Raw genomic sequence first — 26,100 nt, 5'->3', positions numbered from 1 at the left:
GGCGTGCGGTCGTGTGTCACCGCTGCGCGGTGCACGTTAAAGACCCCAGCTAGCTTGTATACTGCACTGGCTAAATTCTCATCTACAGCTGAGAGACAAGTCGCCCGTTGAGGCAGACTACGTTCTAGACTGTAGAAACACACACGCAGACATAAAATAAACCAGTTTCAAGTGGAAGAAGCAAACATATCGTCAGTTAACCACAGTGCACAGGTAACGGAAATTCGAGGCACCAAAAAATCTTTAATTGATACGGGCACTATCAGCGATAGGACCTCGGAAACCTATTAGGCTGTCCATGCGGCACAGGTATGCAAATCCGATTCTACCTGTGCGCCCCCAAACCAGCTCTGCCATGAGCGCAGCAAACGAGTGACGCGGTGAGAAGATGCGTCGATATAGCCTCGAGAAAGCGAGACATCGTCCAGCCACTGCAGGCTGTATACACCGCCGCCGCAGCCAGATTCGCACCAATTACGTTTCCGTCTCGGAGAACGCCGTCCGGCGTTGCCCAGAGCAAGGCGACACAAAATTGCATTCCACTGCGAGTTCCCCTCCACGTAAGCACGGCGTGTAGACCCATATGTGCCCTCATCGCATGCGGAGAGAGGGAGAAAAAAAAAAATAGAAATGAAGGGGCTGTTATTAAGGCATCGGAAATCACACGACGACTATATACTCCCGTTTACATGCCTCCAACAGCTTAGCTCGGCCGGCCAGAATGTCTCTGTAATTAGAGCATTATCTCACGCCCAATGTTTCGGATGTACACGCCGCGCGAAGGGCCTTTCGCGAGTCTCGCGTACGGGTCTCCTCGCAAAGCGCATCGGAGGCTACCGAACTGCTTCGTTTTGCTTACGAGTCGGAAAGAGCCCGCCCCGGGCGTCTGATGTGGGCCAACGCGTCTCCGAGGGTATACATACAGGCAGCTCGAGCCGACCCGCGTGCACACACTAACTCATTCCCGTTTTGGGTTGTGCATCGGCAGTCCCGCACCCGAAGCAATGGCGCGGTCACGACGCCATCACGGAGAGCGGCTGTCTCCACCGCGTTGTCGACGGAGTGATGGTCGCCGGGGACTCTGTAATGGGGCCCTGATTACCGTCGATACCATTTCGGGCTTATAAACACCGCTGGCACTTGGAGAACCGACAGCGGGTCCGGCGGAGAGAAAGAGATATGGGCTCATTCGGACATCGAACGATTTCGGGCGCAGATAAGGCAGGAGTGATGCGCTCCATCAGAACGAGATCGTGAGCGCCTAATAGGAGCCTGTCACAGCGGACCCGTAGAACCGAGGCGACGCGGAGGTCCCCAGATGCCGTGCTCGCGGCGCGCCGTAATTTGCGAGTGTGCGCGGAACCGCCCGGGGACCGGCAAACGTGTGTATAATATACGCCGGGATACGCGCAGCGTGGAAGGAGTCATAAGGCGATTTTAGACTCTGCCAATTATAAACTTGGTAACATAAAATGATTTTTGCTCGCGTGCACTGTAGTTTTTATTCCATTCATATTTTTGTTCCATGAGTAAGGTAGAAGCGGGCGCTCCAAACTCGTGAGAAACGTCATAATAATTGTTCACACGGTGAGCGGCAGTACACGCAGCTCTATCATTGTCACGAGCGACACCTCTAAGGCATATAGAAAGTAACGAATTATCCGACACGGATGGCGTAGCAGACTTTGGGACCACGACAAATGTGCTTGACTGCAGCGTGCACTCAGGCCAGAGGACGAGATGCGAGGACGGTATACCAACAGTTGGTCAACGAAGCACTGTAGAACGGTTGCAAATCGGAAGCAACGCCTAAATATGTTATTGTTTCATACTCAAAAGTTGCTGTCATCGCTCTACATGTCTGAATCTTTCACCTAAATAGGATGAAATCAAGGAGGCCATGTTTTCCCCAAGGCTCGTTTTACTGTCTCCAGTCGAGGCAACAAACATGTCTAAGAGAAAAAGTTTTTTTTTTTTTTACTTGAACGCCTCTTTTTTCTCGAAGCGATAGCCGTTCATTGGATCAAAAAAAGTCTTTTAACCTCAACAGTGTTTTTTTTTTTGTTTTTTTTTTTCTGTCTGTTTTTTAGTTTCGCACTGCGATTGACGCGTGACCAAAACATCCCTCAGGATTGTGTTTTCTGCCACTGTGCCTTCCGTTCGTGGTAGGCTATCCACATGTCGCAAAAACGAAAGCATAAAGCGTCCTCTTTTACTCATGTCTGGACCCTCAGCAGAGAGAACACGCTTTCCTGTGTCTGCGCGCGCCAATTGAGCGCGAGTGTTATTATTATTTTTATATTTTTGCGTCTCTTTTATCCTGATTTTGTTATTTCGAGGTCTTATTGGAGGGGCACGGCCAAGGAGGGCCGTGCTTCGATATTTCCGGAACGAGCTCGCATTCTATCGCTCGAAGAGTTGAGTGCACCCGCAGCCGTTCTCTGGCGGCGTGCACCTTAGCAACAGCGAGCGCACCCCCCAAGGCCCCGATGGGAAAACGAGAAACCTTGCTCTGACGTTTCTTGGGTGAACTTCGCTCGCGATGGGAAATGCCCGTCCACTTGTCGCCCGGATAAGCCAACCGGCCGCGAAGGGCGCTTTCATGGACGCCTCGTCGTGAGCACGCCTCAGCATCGCGCCCACGACGCGTGACAACACGGCCAGACGTGATGACGTGACGTGACGTGGTGTGATGAGCGTGACAGCTTTTTTGGCACAGACCTTTTGCTAAATTACTCGAGCACCGAGGAACATGCCGCGAGTGTATAGTCAAACGCGCTGGTGTCTGCAGCGCTAAATGTTCTAAAAGAAATGCCTAACCCAAGTGGCACCTTTGTGCGTGCGTTCCTCGACGCGTTATTTTGAATATTTCCTTAAAATATATTTAACTGCTAAGGCGAGCGCGTGTAGCGCATGTACTTATACGTTTCCAGCATTCTTCGGTGATGCTTGGGTAATTTTGGCGAAAAACCTTACAAGTTAAAACCCACTTCACTTTTTTTTTATTCAAAAGGATGAGTTTTTTTTTTTTTTTTTGTGTTTGCTTGGTGCAAAACTTGTTTATGCTTCGAGACGTGTCAACCGGTTACCATTATTTTGTAGAGCGCAAGCACGTTTCGAAGTTTTGAGTTCATGGTGATTGTTACTTTTCTAGCGACGATGAAACGGAGCACAGCCCACCATCAGAGGAACCGCGATGCGACCGTCACGAGCTCGGTACAACGGCGTTCATTTTTCAGGGCGTAAAATGAGCCGCTAATTATTGCTTTTTCAGTTTACCCTTAGGATCAAGGACCGCGGCTTAGTGCAGCACTGTTCAGCACTCATGACCCACGTGACAAGCGTAGCTGCGCTGCTCAGTGTATTCGCGACTCCTGCAAAACGGTCGGCATCTAGCGGGAAAACAGTGAACCGAACGAAACATTGAACAGTTGTCTCGTTGACTGTGTTGTTACAGTCGTATAAGCGTGGTTGCCCTGGTCGCTGTGAACACCGCGAGAACCAGACATTGTGCGTTTATCAACGTTCATCGGCACCGCAGTCCCTCCATCGCATTCCCAAAAAAGGTCAAGCCTCTCGAAGCTCACTTGCTACCAACACATCGATCGCCGCAGGTTTGAAACGTAGTGAATAAAAATCGGGGAAACTCATTTTGAGTCCAACGCTTGTCTGCTGAAATACGACCGTTGTACGTATTGCTGGTACATGACACGCCACGGCACGACCCGTTTGAGACCACCATATTTGGCCGATTGTGGCGACCCCTAAGGTCGCTGGATTGCGGACAGCGCTTCGGCCGTTTAATCGGTGTTTTATGTGCGCACCCATCGTCTCGAGCTCGGCGCCTCCAAAGCCGCCATTTCCAATTAGCCTCGCTCTTCGGTCCAAATGCCACCCCCCCAAAAAAAAGATCTCGGCTCGCGGAGCCATCTTTGCTCAAAAGACGAGCGCCCACCAAACCACCCCCGGGTGCCGCGGCTTCTTTCAACAGCGCGGGCTTTCGGGGGCCGCCGTCCAAGGCCGCTCTGTCCCCTCGTCGTAAAAGGGGGCGCCCAAGAGCCAGGAGAGTGCACCTGCCCCCCCGGCCCCATTGTCTCGGGGCTTCTTCTACCGGCACGGCCGAGGGCCCTCGGGCCATTCCACTCCGAAGCCCCGCTGCCCTTTCTGCTGGCGCAGACGACGAGCGAGCCATTTGTCGCCAATCACGGCCGGACAAAAGCGCCGTCTGGGCTTCTTTTAAACGGGACGTTTTGGGGAGACGCTCTTGGGAGCCGCGGCATGACGCCGCCGGCCAAACGACCACAAGGCGCTGCCGACAACAAGGACATGTTTCTGGTTGTTCTTTCGTGGTGCATGTCCGGCGGGGCGACGGCGCGAGGATGTCACCGACTTGTCCTCCGACGGGATGGACACAACGGAAGGAAACCTCGCGACTCTTTTGTTCTCTGAAGGGGTTGCTTTCAAGTTCGATCTGTGCGCACCCCCCCCCCCCCCCTTCTCCTCCTTTTTACCGATTTGCTTCACACATGAACCTTTATTTGGTGCAGCGCGAAAGCTCGCGAATGGCTCGGTAAAACAATCACATGGCGGGCGTATAAGAGATGATTATCGAAAAAAGAGACCGATTTTTTTTTTTTCTACGCACTCTGTTTTCACTAATTAAAAAATCACCATTATATTTTCAGCGCATGTTGTCCACGTGCCAGGCGTGTGTTGCGTCTAAGCGACCTGTCCTTTTCTTTTCTCACAGGCGTTCGTGGCCACGGGCACCAATCTTCAGCTCGTCTTCAGCCCCTGTCACAATGGCTACGTGGACTGTTGCGACTTTGACAAAGAGCACGGAAAGGTCAGCACACTTTCCGATATTTTGAGCGCGCGTTCATTGTTAGTATTCAACTGCAAACCTTTCAAGTTTCGTTGGATATTGTTGTATTCGAGGTTGGAGACCGAGAGCGATGCCGAGAAATAATAGTGTCGTGTATTTTTGTTACCTTTTTTTTTTTTTAGTGGTGTACGAAAATTAGAGAGAAAAAAAAGTGGAGCACTTTAACTTTGCATGGTTCGTCAGTGCATCCGAGTGATGTCATTCAAAAGGCAGAAAGAACGAAATGGTGTCCTTCTGCCTTTTTGTTGTGCACATGCTTTTTACCTTGTTCGTGTATTAAAATATGCATGAATAAAGTACTTCATGCACTAACTACCTTTTTGCTTAGGTTGAGCTGGTTGAAATATATATATATATGTATGTATTTTTTGTTTCAATTAAAAAAGTCGTAATTTATTTTCCCCGTGTTCTGAGAGCACAGTGAAACGTCGACATGACATCATCAGATACATGTATTTTATTTGCTGCTGCCACGAATACCCTCTTTGAGGTTTCCCCCAATGCCCCTGCAGTATATACCGAGAGTTCGTGGGGATAGCATACCCCTTTCTCGGGTCTAGTTTGACACAAACAAGCCGCGCACTCCACTGTCGTCAACGAACCATGTTTACTCTCCCGATATTTTCACATTCCGTCCTGGTATCTTATCGACGCGCGGGGTTATTCAGACATGTTTGCACTAGACAGTAATGTATGTGTCTATCAAGATGCAAGATTCTGAAACTTGACCTGTAGATGTAAGGGTGGCCTTTGCAGCTTTTGTGTGAATATGATGTCGTTTATCAAACTCAGTTAACCACTCAAGTATACATCTGACCCTTTTTCACCCTTTCTTTCTTTCATCCAATCAGTTTTCAGTTGACTGGATCCGCTACCGTCGAATTGAATAGCATATCGCTGATGTTTTTGCATGTCGTTGTTCCGTGAACCTCACCCGTTGTATAATTAAACTAACTCCTTAGTTATTGACGCAGGTCACAAAGGTAGAAACAAACTATACGTGCGTTGACCAGCAGAGTTTCAAATCGTGCGCACCAAATGCAACGCAAGAAACGATAAGCAAGAAAAAAACCGTCTTTCAGCGAACCACAGATACCCGAAAGTCAACATTGCGGTCGAGTATTTTCGCGGGAAAGGTTATCTTATCCCAGGTTGGAATTCGGCACGCTCAAATACCAGGCGCTTGAAGAGACTCTTACACGTGAGCCGCCGAAAAGGAGGCACTCGTAATGAGGATTTTCGTTGTTTGCGAATCGTGTGCCAACATTCTAACGGACGCGGAATAAAGCCAGCGACCAGTGCCGTCCTCTTCACGGGATACGAGGAACGCAATTCATTGCGATGTATTCATCAAAGCACTAAGTGAGGATGGTCTATCTTCTAGCCGGCCAACATGTGAACTGACAGTACGTGAGATGCCATACTAAAGTGCGGTGAGCATCACCAATTAATCGTTGGGCTTTTTGCATACATCGTGACTCATGTGAGCGTGATTGGGACGGCTTCTGTGATCCGCAAGCCAGATCTTCAAGCAGTTCGGCCGCATATCACAATTAGAGATAATGGTGTGGACCCCAAACTCCGGTTTCGATAGCTACAGGGCTCTTCTTAACCGTGGCACGAACCCGGGTCGAGCGATCGCGCTCGGGTTGTCCGGAAGCGTACTCGAAAGCATTTTTTTTAAGCTGCGTACCTCGATGTAAGGGGTCGGCGTGCCATGGGCTCACGCTATGTCCACGCGCACGCCACGGACCGACGGTATCTCGCGCGGGGAAGGGCGGCGAATCATCCTTGGTCAGTCGAGGAGATCGGCCACGGTCGGACTGGCGGCGGCAAGAGACGCACTCGACGCGTTGGCGTGAAATTGCCGGCTCATTCAATTAACGGCGGGCACGGCACGCGTCGGGAGTCAGCTGCAGAGCGGTCCGAACCGAGGGACCGCGTCCATGGGCGCCGAGAGTTCTCGTGAGCGGAACGCCGCCTTCTCGGACGTTCCAGAAAGTCGAGGCGAGCGCTTCACTCGAAATCAGCCTGATTAAGGGAGTGTGTCTGTTGGGAGTTCGGGGTTTCTCGCATGCTAGACGCACCACTCTAGATTCTTCTAATTTGACAAAACGTGTATGGTAGTAGTATAGTAAAATGTAAACAATGTAACCATCACATGTAAACATGTGATGGTCACATGATGGTAGATGATGGTAGATAGATGGTAGATAGATGATGGTAGATAGATGGTAGATAGATGGTCACATGTCAGATGGTAGATAGATGCTGGTGATAGATGGTCACATGTCACATAGATGGTAGATAGATGATGGTAAATAGATGGTCACATGTAAACATGTGACCATCTAAACATAGGCGACAAGATTCAGTTCAAAATTCGCACACCGACCTAGCTCTTGACACTGATCAAAAATACAGGTATGTCTGACATATCTGTGTGACATACGTGTATGTCACAGATATGCACATATGTGTGACATACACAGGCGGCAAGGTTCGATTAAAAATTCGCATACCACTGAAACGCGAGTGAGGGAGCCAACTGTGGCCGATCTTTTCGTGGCAGTGGCAACAGTCACTATAGGCAAAGGTGAAAGACCAGACAGGTTCTGCGAAATACCTCCGATCCGCGAGACACCGTTCTCTCCGCGCTCCCGCAATCTCTGGGAGTGCGCAACAGCACCAACCCCTCTTCAGCGATCTATAGCGATGTGCCGAGATATAGAGATCTCCGCGACCCTTCATCGAACATTCGTTTCCGGCAGCCGCGTGCTCCCAAAATGCGCCGTTTCCGAGATCCCCGCGGCGCGGGCACAACTCGACGCCCACCCCGCCTCGTAACCCGCGGGCGAGCCGCCCGATACAGACGTGGCCGAAAGGCGCGGGTACCCCCGAGGAATCCCCCCCGAAGACGCTGCCTCGTCGGTGTGGGGGCACTGTTTTGGCTGCCTTTTTTGGGGTTGCGCGCGGCGCTTTGGGACAAGCGGCGGGGTGCCCGCGCTTGTGTACACAGGACGGGGTGCGCAGAGTCTGCCGGCCGTGTCGGTGTAAAACACCTATCAGGAAGTAGCGCGCACCGGCTCGCTGGTCGGTCACGCTCCGCTGGCGGGGCTAATGCTGCCTCCAGCGGGCGCTCAGCACGCACCTCCGGAGCGAACATGCGAGCCGCCTTGGAGAGACTTCGCGAGGAGGGGATGGCCGCCAGACGGGGCCCGAAGGGGCACCGAACGGCCAGAGCGGTCTTGTCGGAGAACATTTTTCGACTATTTACTGGAATTTGCAAGATAGACTCTCGACGGTTCGTTACACATTTATCTCATCCGGCCATCCACTCATTCCAAACATATCAACTCGCCGGTTTCTTTTCCCGTAGATATTTCGATAACCGCACAGATGTGGGAAAATACCCGTTTCGCCCTGTTAAAGCAAACTAGAAGGGCAGATGAGTAGATGAAAGGAATTATCGACTCTTATAGTTACAAGTAAATATCGGTTTACAAGCGTTTCACTGTAGAAGTGAAAAAAAAAAAAGCGAAACAAAAAGTGCTTGATTTTTCTTAACGTTTTTCTAAAAGGTTATTTCCTAAAGTTTTACCAAGGGTAGGGAATATATCCGCTCAAAATTCACCCGTCACCGAATTTAGAGCAGAGATTTCCGATACAAAGCGAGAATGATATCAAAAGCGCGGTATCAATTTCCTTCGTCCGATTGCGATGGCAAAGCTGATCGCTGAAAGATCTCGACACGCTGACGATACTTTCCCCTTCGTGAGGGAGGCAAAGCTTTCATTTAGCGCTCTTGACCTCTTCTCGGTACCCCTCGAGCTTAATATAAAGACAAACTTCCCGGTGCCGCTTCCCAAGAAGCGGAAGACCTCCATTATTTTGTCTTTTTTTCCCCGTTAACGCGCCGCATTTCTGGGCAAACATACAGAGTGGGTATAAATCACTCCCGCCTGCTACGGGCAAAGCCGCTTTGGTCAGAGTCATGGCCGCCGTGACGCACAACAGCCTTTGGCGCCGACTTCCTTCCGCCGGCATGGCGCGAGTCTCGAAGAGCAGAAGGGCCCCGGGGAGGGGGACCGACCGCGTGGCGGCCACGCGCCAGCCGCGTCTCTACCTGCGCCGCCCCCGCCCCGCTCAAAGCCCCCCTCTGCTGGCCCCCATCGCCTTTCGTGCGGCCCTACCCGCAAAACGGCTGCGGTCCCTTTCCTCGCTTTTAATTGTAGGTGTACGGGGCCGCACCCGCTCCCCGTGCCAGGGCCTCGCGGTTTTTCTGCAGCATTCCAAAGACTGCAGCCAAGTGCGGCGCTTGGCAAAGCCGAGACCCGCAAGAAGAGGCGCGCTCGCTTGCTCGTGTGGGCAATGGCGTGTGTGTGTGTGTGTGTATACGCCTCCCCTCAGCATTCCTCAATGAGCCTGCGCCTTTGTGTTTAGCGCCTGGTGCCGATCTGGACCACGGAAACCTACTGGCCTTGGCTTTGGCCCCAAAAACACCCGAGGAAAAAAAAAAATCTCAATGCAGAGCTTGTGTTGTACAGTTGACTGTATGATTTTTTTTTCATTGTCACAGACGGGTAGACCAAAAAAGGTTAATGAAAGAGTTAATGAGTGGTTGCGTTAATAGTTTTCACAAAAGCAATAAAAACAGTAATAGTGGCCGTAACCGACGTTCATTTTCCCATCGAATAAACTGCTCGGATAACGCCAGAATAGTAGCCGTTGAGGATCTCTCTCCCCCGCTTTGTCTGAACCCGCTTCGACCACCGAAATGGTCATGCACCTCTCTCTGGGAGTGTGGCATACTCGGCCAGTGCTGTGGGCAACCGGAACAAGCAGCGCGAAGACGGACGAGGCCCGCACGGCGAGCCGGTCGGGGCTGCAAACAGCGCGCCTAAGATGGCCTGATGAATGCCCCGATCATTAGCCACACGCCAAACCCAGAATTATCCACCGTTAGACCATCCCTTCGCCCCGTGGCTTTGTGGGCCAGACCAGTTGTACAAGTGCTGTTTGCGGTTCTCGAATCTAACTGCTGTTTAGAACTGCGCGCTCGTTTGGTGCTCGCACGACTCCTTCAAGAAACGTGTAATTTTGGGGAGAAAAAAAAAAATGAAACCGAGCTTTTTCCCCGGTTCTTGGTTTGGCGGACGCGGTTTCGACGGACCCTCCTTCGTGTCTGAACGCCTTTGGGCCGACGCGGGCCACGTTGACCGGGCATACGGCACGTATCCTGAGCTACCCCTTCTCACGTCTGTACCACATATCATTGTTACGCCTAAAACATACATGGGCCTTATTGCGCTCCTGTATAAGACGGGTCGCCAGAGTCTTTGCGTTCTGCGATACGCACGACTCGTCAAGGTCGCTACGAGATAAATAATTTGCCGAAAGGAGACCAGTTGTTACTTAGTTGGAGGGGCGCCCCTTGAAATGGGTCCGAACCGATCATCGCAGGTCGGGCCTTTCTGGCCGCGTGTGGACGGCCAGGATTAGCGTGCTCCGCGCAGCCATTGTGCAGCCTTGAGCAAGCAGAGACGAGTGTTGGCTTTATGACAGGTGGCTGCTGCAGCAGAGCGCGGCCGAGGGGCCCCCACCGTTCCCCGTTCCGCTGCCACCTGACCGCTGTTTGAGTTTCGGCTGCGGTGCCGCTTAGGGAGGAGGCATCAGCCAACACGTCGCGGCGTGATCAGCCCCTGCGTGTTGGAGTAGAGGCGCCGACCGTGTGCTTCCTGTGTATATATGCCGCCGCCGTAGGGTGCTTCGCACTCGGAGTCATTACCGAGTTGTTGGAGTGACGGGGCGCGTCGGCGGCGCCTAAACCCCTTTGGGTGCAGGACGGACCCTTAGGGCCACGGATAAGCACAGTTAGCTGTCCCACCTATTTACCTGGTACTCGTTAAATCTCAGAGACAATCTCGAGATTTGGCGGAGAACAAACAAAAGGAACGAATGCGCGAGGATCCAAGACACCCTCGTTGGTCCCTCTGTCCCAAGTAAAGCTTTTTTGTTTTTTTCCTTGAGATGACCTCAATATTTTCTCTTTTCTTGCGAATATTATTTTCTGATTTTGGTGCTGATTTATTGATAACTTGCAGGCTTTCTTTCGGTGAATTATTCGCCATTGATAGAAATTGCGGATACGACTGCGTTTTTATTTATGTCTGAATGTGCATGTGCGCAGTGCGTGTTTGTATATAATAGATACATCCATGTATAGATAAATACCCGACATATACTCGTAATATTTATCGAGGGTGTATACGTAGACGGGGTGGCATTTTCGCGCGCCACCGAGACCGCGTTTTGTTTTAGAGAATTCGTTTATATGGCGCGGTACGGTGTTAGGTCTTGCTTTTCCACCACAAAGGGATCGTGGCTACATATCTCCTATCCCGAGGGTGAGAGCTCCCCGGCGTCTTCGGAAACCTCGCATCACGGTAAAGTGGTCTGAGACGCTAGCTATAGGGGCTCTGGGCGCGAACGATGTTTATGCGCCAGCATAGACACAGCATCGTGAGAATCTCCGCGAAACGGCCTTCCGATTCCCGGAATGCCGACTGCAGTGTGCTCCGCAACGCTTGCATTCGCGATACGCATTGTCTTGTGTTTGCAATGTCCTCCGTTTTATTTATTTTTTTTTTTTTGCTTATTTTGAGGTTCGTTTACACGATTGCGTTTGACTAAGGACCGACTTCGAGACGACCTGTTTTTGAGCCTCTTGTGACGGTTTACGACCGGCTGCGCGCTGCTGCAGAGCCGGGCGTAAGCCGTCACAAGAGGCTTCAAAACCGGTGTTTAGCCTCTCAGGTCGTAGGCAGTCACAAGTGTGTGAAGGGGCCTTAATGCTCTCGCTCTAGGTTAGATGACTTGTTTTCCTCATGAGGCCCGTTTTGGCGATTATCGCCGAGATTGTCGGGATCGGTATATTCTCTCCGGCTCATAAGCAAAACCGGGCATGTTTAAGCTCCGAGCTGTGGGACCTGACCTTTCTTTGACCTTATCCGATTGGTCGAGAGTGGGTCGGTGCCTGTAGCTAATGAGCTTCTTACCAAGCCCCGATTGGATAGGACAGTTTTCGGCGCACTGCCTTAACCCTTGGCCGGAAGCGGGACCGCTGAGTTTGAACGAACCCGTGCGCGGGCCTCCTCTTCCGCGGTGCGTCGCGCTTGCTTCTGTCTTGCGCGACAGCCCCTGCTCTCCGCTACAAGTTAGACGCCGTCTTCACCGTGCGCACGGGACACTTGACGCCGAGGTAACTGTTTAACTACGTAAGCCGTACGCGGCAGTTAGTTACAGTTGCTCTACAGGTTTGCTCTTGTATGCAGTTGTGTCACGCACTCGTAAAGTTGTATCTGTTTGTATTTATTACAAATTCGCCTTCCAGTCGATTAACACTCCATTGTTGGATACCAGAAGCAGAAGAAGCAAAGAGTCTTCTTCAACAAGTCCAATCAGCAACCGGCATCCTCATCCACAATTCCCCTTCCCACCCTGGAGCTGTTTTAAGTTGGAAAGTTCAACGACTTTCATGAAATTCATTTCTTGATAATTTATTGGAAAAGGGAAGAAAACCATTCACTATAGCGTGGCTTTCTCTTTCTCATATTTCATGTACAAACATTCTGACTTTTTGTGCTATCAGAGTAGTTTATGCAAGACCCAGCTTTGCTTGTGTAAATTAATATATATATATATATATATATATATATATATATATATTGCAGTACTCAGTCAGCTCGCCTGCACCCTTGTTTTAACTATAAAAAGCACTATTCCCGAACGCAGCAGCGTCAGTCAGGTTGTTTTCCGGAACAATCCATTTAACTTAATGTTTCGGCAGCGATTTTTGTGTTCGCTACATATCAAATTATTGTTGGGATATTTTTATTTATTTATCAAAAACGTCGCTGTATTTTTTTAATGTTTTTATAGATTACCAGGAAGCATATCAGCCGCAAACACCAGCACGTTAAAATAAGTATACTGCGCTTGGGCGGCGTGTGTATAAAAGGCAGCTCGATCAAATCTCGGTCCCTTCAAGTGCCGTTTTCCTGGCAACCTTCCGGGTGTCGTCTTTCCGAAGGCGGCGAATGTGACGTGACGGCTTCCTTTCTATGGCGTCGGAATCCCACTCGTGTTTCCGCAAACCCTTAGCTGTACGGTGGCGATCAGGAGCATGATTGCTCCTTTCCGAAAGCTGCCCCTCCCAGGGGTCCGGCTGTCAATCGTTGCAACCTTAGACGGTCCCAGGGGAAACAACAGTGTCAAATAAACCCGCGGCCGCTCGGCTCGAAACTGGCCGTTTCAGCCATTACCAATTTCTTGCCCGCTCAAAGAGTGGTAGGGCCCAAACATTGTTTACCGTGGCTCTGCAAAGGCAGCGCGCGCGTCAGGAGATTGTGGCGGCGGCAAGAACCGCCACAAAGAAAAAAAAAAAAATGAACGAAGGGGGGGAAAAAAGAAAGAGCGTTTGATTTAGCTGCCAATTGCTCGAAGACCGTCGAAAACTGCCCATGTAATGACAGTGTTCACGCAACAGACCATTGGGCGAACTTCATTCAAGGCGTAGTGATTGACAGCGGTTCCTATCGGGGCATGGAAGAAGGGAGCCAATCTATAATTTGACCTCGTAACCCTGAGCCAGGCAACAACCGGCGCTCGGGTCCACCAGGGAGGGGAGCATTCCTTGTCGAGGCTAGACGGTGCACACGGACCATTCTTGGTCTCCTGCGCCGAGTTAGATGTGTGCTCAAAGTCGCACAACAAAGGGAAGAAGACGAACGAAAAGAAAAGCGAACCACGAGGCATTCAACGGCCGCTCAAGACACGGACCATTTGATGTCAAATCAGGCACGCGTGTCTGTTATGCTCCAACTCGCTTTAACGTGGACTGTAGCCAAGGCTGTAAGCGCGCGTGCTCTCAAAGCTACGCGCTCGCGCTGATATACCCTTTACGGCGGTTCATGTTAAGGCGTTTTTTTTTTTTTTTTTTAATTTTATTTGCGCGTTTTTGGCACGTGTGTTTATGGCTGCTATTTTGAATTACGTAACGGCGATTCGCTTACGAGATTGAAGGTATAAGAAGTGGAGTATTTTCCGAAGGAGCACATCAATGGGCCCGCTCGAAACGTACCTGCGATTTCTACTTTCCATTTGTGGCACGTGTTTTCTTTTCACGAACAAGAGGGGACCAGCAGCTCCAAAATGTAGATTGACACGATTAAGAACGTTCGGTTACGTCCGATCGAAAGATCCACCGAAAACACGTTGTCGATCCTGTGACACCTTCGGAACTTCAGGGGTATTATTTGTCCCCTTTTAGTAATTTACCATTCATGATGTCAGCTGCAGAAATAGACGTGGGTAATTCCGTGTCTTCCAAGGTTAGTTAGAAAGCAGATGTAATACAAGGCATAAGTAAAAAAGTAGTCGATTTCAGACAGACGTTCTCAATATGCCCATTTATAATAAACTTCGAAACAGTGTTAAACATAACTCAACTTGAAACACGGTTTTTTTTTCTTCTGTAGATTTCATCAGCTCTACTACGCATTCCCTCTTTCAATATATACAAATAAGCTCGCAAAAAATAAAAAAAAAAAAAATAAATAAAGAGAGAGAGAGATTCTATCGGTTGGTGAGAGCGGATCAACGCGAAATTTCGATAGATGCGTTCGAGACATATGTTACTGTGTTCCCTCACCCACGTAACACGCAATCAGTTGCACGCACCACACCGACTCGTGAAGCGTATTGTCTCCGACAAAAAGGCGCGTTGTTGCATACAATACGACAGCTCGAAGCGATTCAAATTAGTTCTACTGAAAGCGTTAAAAATGAAAACAAGTCATCGGATAGCGCGAAACGGTCGCCGACAAAATCGTTCGCAGTCGAACCCCCGCCATTCAAAAGCGTCGTGTTTCCGGCCAACGGAACCAGGTGCCACTTTTCATTACCTGCTGTCGCGCTTTACACGCTCGCTTTGGCTTCCTCAAATCCCAGCGAGCGGGCACGTAGCCAGTACACGAAAACGCGACGAAGTAGCGACTGTCCCTGTGACGGACGCGACAGCCCGCGGACGTCACAAAAGAGAGGCTCGTTCGTGTATACAAGCGGCTCGCTTCCGCGGACTTCCGACGAGCAAGAACGCACCGTGGTGTCGAGGAGCCCAGGCGGCGGCGGCGGCGGCGGCGCCGAATCGAGGATCCATTAGATTCGCCACGCGGGGCAGCTTTCGTTTCGTTGTGTTGCGCGGAGAAGCGCGCCGCTGGCTGGCGACAACGTCCTCCCACGCGCCGCCGCGTGAGAACTGCGGGCCGCCGGTGGAGCAGCGAGACACAACAGGAAGCACCGTGGGGCTCCGGACTCGTCGCCTCGGCGGCCTCGGGCCCGTGCGCGGGGTGCGACCATGTAGGGCCGCCGGAAGCGCTCTGACGCCCTCGGCAATGTCAGGGTGTCGTGCGGACGAGCTCTTGATTTTGGGAACGAGAAAACAAGCACACGCATACAAAACAATGTGCGCGGAAACACGACGTTTAAAAGAGCTGTACATACATGGCGCTCCTACGATACCTGAATATTAAAACTAATTGTGCAAAAAAAAAGAAAAAAGAAAGGAGACAGAAACGTAACAATAATAACATGAGTAGTTAGCTTCACATCCTGTGCGAACGTGCGACGTTCTTTTTCGGAGAAGAGCAGCTATGCGGTACTTTTGTGACTTTTGTTCGTTAATCATTGCACGCATACACATACGCATCATCACAATCCCACATGGTTTCACCACGCAGGGAAGAGAATGTAACCTCCCAAACAGCTGGCCAACAAAGTGACCTGGACAGTTGTCCTGCCCGGACTCGTATACAAAAAGTCCGGCCAATATTTTTTTTTTTTCTTTGTCTTCACAGAGGGAAGCATTAGCTACGTGCTTGGGACGAAACGCCCAGTAATGCGCAAAAGGGGTAAAAAAGAAAAGAAAAAAGGAACGCATCGTCAAACGACGTTGTTCCGAACTTGAAACGCAAAGACCAGTAGGCAGTTGTCAGGGACGGAGAACACGAAGCTCGTCCAGGGCGCGCTTCGGCCTTCCTCGCAGGCATGCCCGCGATTCTAGACTACTCAGAAAACCATAAGGCGACACGCGAAACAGGGGAGTGCTAGAAACGTGTCTTCGAGAAAGCGCTTCCCTGTTTTTGCTACGTCTCGGCAATCCCTCACACTCTCGCAAAGCAACAAAAACCTCCCACTGTTTCGCTTTTGTTCTTAAGATCCTGCGTTTTTGTCTTCCCCTTTTTTTTTTTTCCGCGCCCGTTTGAGGGCCAGACGGTGGCCCGTGTTCTCGACGAGTCTTTCTTGTAAACGGCGCTCAGTTGAAAGGCGAGCGTTATGTAGTGCAGACTGCGGGGCCCGGCGGACGGACGGACCCACCCGCCGACTCGGCAAGGGGCAGTCCGCGAAGATCGCCCACGTCCCGGGAAAAAAAGAGAGGCTGCTCGGCCACTCACCCCCTCATTACAAGGGTTCCCTCGCCGCTTCGTTTCGGCATATCCATGCGCCTGCAGCAAGTTTACCTGAGACGATGCGTTGGCCCCGCGCGTGTGTCAGTTTTTTTTTTTTTTCCTTTGACCATATTTTTTTTTTTTCTTGTGCATGTTTGATTTCTGGGTTATCAGGCACGAACCTTTTCGTTAGGAGTGGCCTGGAATAGCGGATAAAATAATCAACGTTCTCAAAACAAAACATAAAAGTCAGCATTTGAGGTCTTGTTCACATGCGTTTGATTGCCTGTTAATTGTACTGACAGCCTTAACTTTGAGTTATGTTTTCGAATGAATAATAGTCACGCATGGAGTAATATCCAGAGTCAATATTCTCCATGGGTTCATGCATTTCTGTATGCCTTGGAAATAAATCTTCGACTTTGCCTATATTTTATTATAAACACCGTGGTTATCGATGCCGTGGTCAAATCCCCCCCCCCCCTTTCCCCCCTTTTACTCCGAAACAATAAGATAAAAACATCCCAACTACAAACGCGTTCAAAGGGGATCCGTCATGCTGGCGCCCCATGCAACAGAGGCTCGAGTCACCAGAGCAAACGCGTTCAAGCTTCCCGCCTCAGTCGGTTGGCTAAGCATTACTTGGCTCAGCATTACTTGGCTCAAAATTACTTGGGTCCCAACCAAACGATTCGTCGAACAGCAGACCAAGCCGGTTAGAGCGAGGCGACATCGTGACCACGATGACGTCTCCTCCACTGCAATGGCGACCGTCGTGTACGGCCGTGCGCCAGACGAGGGAATTGAACGCGATACGAGCGAGCAACCGACACCCTGTTAAAGGCGTAGGAGTCTACATAACCGCCGACGCGTGGGACGGGGGATGCGCGCATGGTTCCGAGACGCGCGGCCATCTCTCCAGGCGCATCGTATCAAAGAGCGAGGATGGCATGCAAGAGAGCCTGCAGAATCGTCCCATGCGGCCGTTAAGGGACGCCGCTTCCGTCGAGAGGGCCTCATTTTCAGCTGGCTAGTCGCTCGCTAATTGCTTCCTGTCGGCCAAATTACAGCCGTACGCACTCCGAGCGCCTTTGTTTCTGGCTTCGCGGTCCTTCGGCTAATTCGGCCATCTTCGTGAACCGAGCCGCCGCCGTATACACCGGCGGGGGCGGATGTGGCCCCTACAGCGAGCGCCCGGGTCTCACGCGCCGCTGAACGCGCGTGGCCGCAACGCGCTCAGCCTTGGACCGCGCTCAGTTGGAGTGCGGGTTAGAGCACTGCACGGGCCGGAATTTCTAGGCCCGGCCCGACCCGGCCCGGTAGAGACACGGCCCGGGCCCGGCCCGAGCCCGACAGAATTTTAAATTTCTAGGCCCGGCCCGACCCGGCCCGAAAGAGACACGGCCCGGGCCCGGCCCGAGCCCGACAGAATTGTTAATTTCAAGGCCCCGCCCGACCCGGCCCGATGGCTGTAGCCCGAAACAACCCATTTCCGTTTGAACCCGTCCTGTTTCGACCCGCTCCCGAAACAAGCTCCCCATGGTTCCCAAAACGTGCAAGCGCGGAACGGACCATGTACACTGCGCGACACTGATACCGCGAACACGACGTTGGCTCTTTTTTTTAATTTTACTTCGAAATGGTTTTAGTAGGCACCAAAGTATATCGCTTAGGTATGTGACCCAGATGAGCACTTCTAAAGACACTAATATTTTTGAAAACAGCGTTTTGATTCTATGAGATAAGCATAAAAACACGACGATCGCTTGTTCGCGCTAATATAGTGTCGCGCTCTGTGCAATAAGGAAGTCTTATAATAACGTACTCAAGCACTTTGAGCAAGCTAAAATTAGCATCGCCATAGGTTTTACATTGCAACGCTATTTTTACGGTACGCAAAGCGTTTGCGTACGTTTTTCTAAATCTTCCTAATAGTGAACTAGATATTTTTGAGAGCGATGAATCAGACAGGTTGACAAGCATATGACTGGGACTTTATTTTGTTTACAATTTATAACACAACCCTCGCTCACACGGAAAAGACTTGAAGGCTTTCTAGCTTGAAGATGTCTTTTAGTTATTATTTTTAACGACGCTGCAGTGAATTTGCACTTCGCTTTTTTTGTATTCAATGAACCTAAAAGATGAATGAGCAAACTTCTTGCTATCAACAACAATTTATGATTTACGGCACAAAATTGCCTAGGCACGGCCCAGGCACGGCCCGGGCCGGCCCGGGCCGGCGCGGCCCGAGAACTTTTTTGTTCAAGCCCGAGCCCGGCCCGGGCCCGAGAAAATACGTGCTACCCGGCCCGAGCCCGGCCCGCGGGCCGGGCCGGGCTCGGGCTTTCGGGCTGGCCCGGGCCCGTGCAGTGCTCTAGTGCGGGTCCCCCCCCAGGCGCGGCCGTGTCGTCCTTCGCCCCGAGTTCTCCTGCGACGAGCTCGAAAAACGTCGCGATTCTAGAACCAACTCCTCCGCGCACTCCTCGCCGATGGCGTCCATTTCGGACACCATATTCTGGTGGTGTCCCCGGGATAAGGACCAAGTCGGACGACAACACAGAGGCCAAAGAAGACTGCTTTTAGCATCGAGCCTAGGGACAGGTCTCACGGTAGACTGCACAAACGCAGCAGGAGACGTGTCGCGGGAAAACATGCTTGTATGCAATTGCGAAGCTCGAAACAGAAAGCGTCCCGAACGCGCGCGCAAGACTCGACGAAGTCCGACACCGCTGCTGGCGCTGACAGGCACGCAGGGTGCACCGGTGGCCACCCGTCGAGATTCAAAGGGTTCGTGCGGCACACACGGGACGGCGGATCATTTTACTCGGCGGCGGCGTGCCACTACAGCGACGGGTTCACCCTGGGGGGGGTCGAGTGTCGGGTTGCCGTCCGACAATCGCAGCGGCGGCACCTGCAGCGCCGATGGAGTTTCCATGTCTGAGCGAGCCTGGGACGGCGGGCGTGGCTTGCAGTCGCGTCGGTTGACGCGTATCCGCAGAACCAAAACGACACAGAAAACCTCAACTACGCTACTATGACCGCACTGCGGCTGCCGCGCGAGTGCGGGAACTATATATATATGGTTTCAAACTTCGTCCGGTCTGCCTCTCTCCATGAATGCCGCGTTCGTTTTTATGCGCATTTCTTCGCGCAACGAGTTTTACGCGTGAAACTGCGCGGTACGAGACGCCTCCATCTACGCGTATACGTCTATATCGTTGTTTCGGTTGGGTGAGGGATCGGAAACTATTAAACAAATTACTCGTGCATAGTTTATTTAGGCGACAAAAGAAAACAATAGTTGTTTTTTTAAACAGTTGGTTAGCCTACACTAAGAAGGCACATTCCAAAGCAAGGAGCTAGCGTTTATAGCCAGCCGTTCCAGCAGCCTACGTTAAAAAAAAGTACACACAAAAAAAAAAAATGATGCGACGCAGTCCCGATCACACTGCGAAGCGAGCAGTTTTGAGGCTCAAGATCAGACGCGCGTCAAAATCCTCGATCGATAGCTGACGGTCGGGGCCCACCCCAGGCAGCCAACTCGCTCGACGCAATCGAATTCTAGAAGAAGAAAAAAGAAGCAAGCTGCAGAAGGGCACTTGGAAACGAGCCCGGTTGAAGCTGCTTCGCTGACACGGAGTCGAAACCCGGCGAACGCGACGCCGTGCCGCGGAGGCGGCAGCGGCGGCAGCGGCGGCGGCGGCGGCGGCAGCAGCAACGGCGGCGGCGGTGGCTTGAGGCCGACGCAATCTCCTTTTGTCTTGTGGTGTCGGCCATCTTGAACCGAGCTGGAGAGCCGCCGGGAGATCTGGGGAAGCCGGAGCTGGCCGGAGCTGCGGTCGTAGTCTCCATGGCAACGGTCTCCTCCGCTCCTCTCCGCTTCCCCCGGGAGGGTTCGATAGGGATGCCAGCGTTGACCCGCCACCGCCGCGGAGGGCTGCCCAACTGGCTGCAGTGGCGAGGAAGCTCTCCGGAGCTGCTGGATGGAGCCAGTGTGGAAAGGCTGGGCTCCGTCGAACGAATAGGCTGCGAATATGCGAACAATTTTGCCAAGCGGTGTTCCCTCTGCATGCGTGAGGCGTCAGAACAGTGGCTGTTGTGTCGTGAGCAAAAGCAACGTGCCGCCGCTCAAAATTCGTCGCTTGTACTCCGCATATTCGTTATTTCTTTCTTTCCTTTCTTCTTTCGTTCTTTTGTTCTTTCTTTCTTTTTTATTTATTTACTTGTATTCTTACCGGCAACGTTTAATGTAGAGAAACTCCATCTGAGTCCACCCTTGAGGCGCCAAAGGGCCACAGCCCAATTCGAATCAGTTATATCAGTGTACTCTCAAAGTTTTAATGTTCATTTTTTTTAAATACAGCTGAAGGGACTGCGTTTCAATAATTGCTTCGTTTCAATTGGCAAATATAAAAACGCAAAGTAAAAAACAAATCTTTGAAGACACGATCTGAAACGATAGTTTCCTGAATCGGTAGTTTTAGAAAATGTCGATTTGCGTGCCACCGAGTTGGGAAAGACTGGACGTCGAACTGCAGAGGTACGGCCGCACGAGTAGCGCATCTCGCCAACGAAAATGCTTGCATCAAACATGGCTGAGTCTGGGTTTTCAGTTTGGCAGAACTCGTTTGTACTAGGTACTACACAAAGGCACTTTCCTCTGTGCCCTGTTTACGGTATTCAAGAACACGCTGTTCTTATGTCCATTTTAATGCGAGTGAGCATAACCATCTTACATGGGCGTATACACTAGAACGTTTTGGCTCAACTCATGTTTAGTAATGTATGAAGGCTGGCACGTAATTGTACCTTCGGAAAGCGTTTCGTCCGTACAGATGCTACCTTCCACGACGCGCTGGCGAAATTCGAACCTCGAAATACGCGATAGGGCAAATACCGTACTTACGGCAGGGTACGCGCGCAGCGCCCACGGGTACACGGTGTGGGTGCGACGTCGCGGGTCCGGTTGATTGGGTCGCGACCGTCTTGGAGGGTCGCTCCAGAACGCCTGTGGGCCCCGAAGGATCGATAGCCGAGTGGTGCCAAGGCTCCCTTTTCGGCCCTCTCCGGCATCTCTGGCTTCCCTGCCTCGCACGCGGACGCGAGGCGGTGCACCGCGCCGTTCTCTCCAGACCGCGGCGCGGGAAGCCCCTTCTTGTTCCTGCTTCCTCGGAGAAAACAACAAAGACGTGCACACACAAACAAAGTTTTCGCAGCAGGCACATATTTTATGCTGTAGATATGCAATGCAAAGAGAGAGAGAGAGAGAGGGAGGAAAGAGAGGGAGAGAGAAAGAGATGGAAAATCGATTTTTGGCGAGCATACACAATACAGGGAAGGTCAGTCTCGTTACATAAGGTTCTGTTATCGATTTCTCAACATAATTTCTTTCTAACCTGTAATGCCATTTACCAGTCCATGGTTGTAAACACTACATTTTTGTTGCTGACCGTCAGTCTCGCAATCTTGGAGTGAGAGCGCACGAGGCAGAGAACACTCTAACCGTGTATTCCCGTCGAATGACTGAACGACCATTGTTATACCAAAGTGGGCTCTATATTGCGAAGCCGACGACGAGATAAGAGACGGTTACCTGCACTGTTCGAGTGACACCGAAGAGCCGGAAACAATTCACGCCATAAAGCACAGCGCCCCGTTTATCACCGCACCTGATATTTGTTCCCACGCGAGCTCATCTCTCCGTCGTTAATGTTATACATAGCCAATGGCTAAGAATAAACAATGTCGCCTCGACTTTCGACCACTCTCTCTCTGATCTATTTCGGGCGGGGCCATCCAAGATGCAAACTAGCCCTCGCTTGACTCGCTCCGAGGCGCAATTTCCCACACCGCAGCCGGCCAGACTACGCGCACACGCGCGCATCGCCCCAAGAGCAAACGGCGGCAGGAAGAAAAAGAAGAGCGGCTCTCCCGGAGGAGGGACTGTACCGCACCTGACGTCCGACCGGGTCCATGCACCGGTGGTGGCCAAAAGAGCGCGCGGATGCGTCGGCCGGTTCGCCTCAACAGGGTGGCTGGGGCTTGGCGACACGGACCACGGGTTCGGCTAAGAAAAAAAACACTGCCCCCGGGGGCCATCCATGTTTTATTCATGTGGCGGCGCGAGGGCTATATGGCAGCAGCATCCCACGGGACCGGCATTCCGGGGCCGTCCCGTGCGCCGCGGCGCTGCTCGCTTCCTCCCCTGGTTCCCGCGCCGAGATGCGGCAGCCCAGAGGGGCGGGGCCTCGGGCCCGGGGGCCTTCGGTAATTAAAAGTGGGCTTCGCGGACGCTCCTCGCCGCACGGGAGTTCCGCTCCGGGAGGACCCGGCTGCGACGGTCACTGGGCTCCTGAGTCGACCGTACACGCTGACGCGGATACGAAGGAGAAGAACGCGATTTCGCCGGAAATCGGACCCTCGGACATTCTTCCACCGCTATTATCCGCACCACATTGAAACTAGCCTAACCTAATCTAACGTTAAGCTCTCTCATATTACTTGTGTGGTCTGTCTAGTTTACCCAATCTAAAGCTCAGACTAGGGGCCAAAACGTCATAGACGCGCCATCAGGAAACCAGGTTTTCAGCGGACGAGCGACCAACATGCTCTGCCTGACTTGGTGTCAAACAAAATGCCGCGGCCTCTGATTTGGCGTCAGTATTTGTCGCATTAAAACGTAGCCTCTCAGAGGTTCGCGATGATATCATCTGACTCTTCGCACTCACGATCGCATGCTAAAATGATTTCTCTGCATTACACGCGGAATGCCACTCATCGTTCGAGACAATCGATAGATCGCATTGATCCCAAGCCTTGGCATCCGTACGTCGGGGACAATGCTACTCGAATCCGTTGGGTAGAGGACGCTTCTGGCACTGTACTTGGTCTAGTAGGCAGGATCTAGCTGATTCGTTAATGTCAATACAGCGTCCCACAGTGCCATGTTTATTGACACTACCCTCGTGCAAGACCCACACTCACAAGCTGTTTCTCCCGAGAGGAGCGAACATTAGCATTACGGACAAGCACGATGACAATTAGTCGTCGCGGGCGAGCGCCAGAGGTATGCCCTCGCCCGCCACAGCTGTGGCCCACTTGCGCGCGTCCGACCGGTGCGGCTTGCCGGGAGGGCCTCGGGAACCCTGCGAAGCCCGGCGAAGGAAGCGCACATTCTCTCGGTGTCGCACCGACTCCCTTTCCCCCGGAGCGGCCACCGAAGGTGTGCCCGCTAATGACGGGCTCTGAGGTTTATCTGTCTTGCCTGCCCTGCCACCGGAACAAAAGAAAACAACCAGTGCGGCTTGATGTAGGTTCATGGCGTCTGCGTTCGTCCCCCTCCCCTTCTCTCTCTCTCGCAGCTGCCCGAGTAGGACGGGAGGACACACCTTGCTCTCGAGGCCGAACCGTTGTTTCCACCGGCCGCTGTCTTGCCCCGCGGACACCTCGAGGGAGATCCTGAAAAGAGACGCGGACGCGCGAACTTTATTGACGCGAGGTTCCCTCGGTCGCCTCCGAAATAATGTCGTCGAGAGAGGAAGTGAGCTTCACGGTATCCGCGTTAGTTATGGCATTATGCATTGTAGGCTCAGCCGTCCGTTGTTTGAAACTATTCGAAATTATTTGTAAGTATACGACCGTCGTAAGAGCGATGACGTGCGCGATAAGTTGAACCGTTGTACTTCTAAAACTAAATCACCGAACAAGAACGAAAGACCCTACTCAGTTCTACTTACCTTATCCCATAAGATCTTTAACAAACGTGTCACGAATACCATATCAGACAAGAAAAAAGAAAACAACTACGAGAACGCTCCTCGTCAACTTCAGAAACGTTTCCACGAAGCGTACTTCATCTTTTTAGTGGCACGCACGTGTTGCCTGCGGCAGGACTGCTAACAACTACAAGACTCTCTCGCTATCAACCTTAAATTCCACACTTTCAGCAGCCAGTCTTTGGGTGGTGTGAGGTGGGCGCTGCTCGGGAAATTGCACCGAAGTCATGCTTCTCCCTTGTTTTGACAAATGACTGCCTCTAGGGGGAACTCCAATTGTTCAGCAGCGTTTACGCGCCTCGAAAAGGAGCACAGGCTACCGTTTGATTGTTTCCAAGTCACCGCCGTGAAGCGAGAGAAAGAGCTCTTGACGTTCAAGGACCCGATCGGTATCTTAACCGATTCGAAAAATGAATATGGAAAACCCTTATGGAAGTGATGCGCTGGACAGAAACGCCGTGTGTGTTCGCGCACCCCGGAGAGACAAACGGCGCGCTCATTTGTCACGGGAACCCGCGGAGGCGATGAGGTTAGCACCGTTTTAGAGACGAAAACGGCGGCAGCTCCCAGATGGCCCGAAGGAACGCGATAAACATCGGCTAGTTTGCCGCTCCACCGTCACTCAGCTCCGTGGACACACGCAAACTGAGCGTCGGAAGTTAGCATAGAAAACTGGGTCCTTAAGGGATGTTGGCCCAGTGCGATTACTCTGATTGACGGGCAGTCGATTTTGTCTTGACGGTGGGCTCACGGACTCGGGCGTCTTTGAGACATCGCACCAAAGGCATGTTCGCACACTTGCGTTTGACTTTATACGACCGACTGAGACAAGACCGGTTTTTAAGGCTCTTGTGACGGCATACGAACAGCTCCAGAGAAGCGCATCCAGTCGTAAGGCGTCGCAAAAGAGGCTTAAGGCCCGTTCACAAGTGTGTGAACGGGCCTAGAAGCGCATCCAGTCGTAAGGCGTTGCAAGAGGCTTAAGGCCCGTTCACAAGTGTGAACGGGCCTTAAACAGAATGGATAATACCATCATACAAATGACAGTCTGCAAACAGATTCGAACGCAAGTCACTATGAGAACTGAGCTTCGAATGCCGCATGCCAACGAGTTCAAGGAGAGACTTGGCACGCGGCATTCGAACCACGGATATCGCGCTGACTGATGTCTGCAGATTGTATTTTGTATGATGCATAAGCAGCGTAACCCCAGGTTAAGGGGGTTAACAGTCTGATACATGTTTCTATTCGTTGTATTTTTTTTAACGTTGGACGCCTATTGTGGTTGAAGTGTCTGGGAGATGAGGCATAACCGCCGACAAAGTTGAACGTTTACCTCCGACTGCCCTTAGACGTAGACAATGTTGGACAACATTGCATGAATAGCCGTAAATGATCTCCACTTTGTCTTTGTTTAGTAGTCACTTCACTTCATTTATATCGTCATCTGACGATATGCGCTTACCTTTCTAAATCCTTTCCCCTCCCTGCAACGCCCCCTATCTCCCCTCTGTTCTCAGCAAGGCCCGCAGCCCACTAAATCATAGCCTAATACAAAAAAAAAAAGCCGAAATCGTTGTTGTTACTACGCTGATAACCAAAGAAATGCGCTTGCATTTCGCGCAGCGGTTATGTATAACAAAGCATGGTGAGTGCGGCCGCTCAGCACTTTTCCGCGGGGTGAACTACTTCCTTCTGGTGGAAGCAGACCAGCTCACTAATGCGCGAGTCCCACTAGAGTGACAAAATAGAGCGACAAAGAGAGACAAACGACATCGACAAGCCTCATACCAGAGTCTTTCGCGATTTGACAGGCTTTGTAGAATAAGGGAGGCTCTGCTCAAACACGAGCATCATGCAAGCGAGGGTATCTTTGGCAGGCTTGCAGTCACTCGTACTTACTCCTCGAGCACCGAGCGGCTAAACGCCT

At 51.6% G+C, this 26,100-nt stretch overlaps 1 protein-coding gene across 1 annotated transcript in view; it reads left to right on the top strand.

Moving 5' to 3' along the window:
• The window catches only part of LOC8041778 (protein big brother), a 62,316-nt gene that overhangs the window by 11,151 nt on the left and 25,065 nt on the right, over positions 1-26,100 (top strand). The window contains exon 3 of the mRNA XM_029991414.4: positions 4,751-4,846. Within this exon, the coding sequence (XP_029847274.1) occupies positions 4,751-4,846 (96 nt within the window). The remainder of the gene's footprint in view (positions 1-4,750; positions 4,847-26,100) is intronic.

Source organism: Ixodes scapularis, unplaced genomic scaffold (genome assembly GCF_016920785.2).
Source record: "Ixodes scapularis isolate PalLabHiFi unplaced genomic scaffold, ASM1692078v2 PGA_scaffold9__187_contigs__length_104089568, whole genome shotgun sequence".
Taxonomy (NCBI): domain Eukaryota; kingdom Metazoa; phylum Arthropoda; class Arachnida; order Ixodida; family Ixodidae; genus Ixodes; species Ixodes scapularis.
This window is presented reverse-complemented; position numbering and strand designations above follow the sequence as displayed.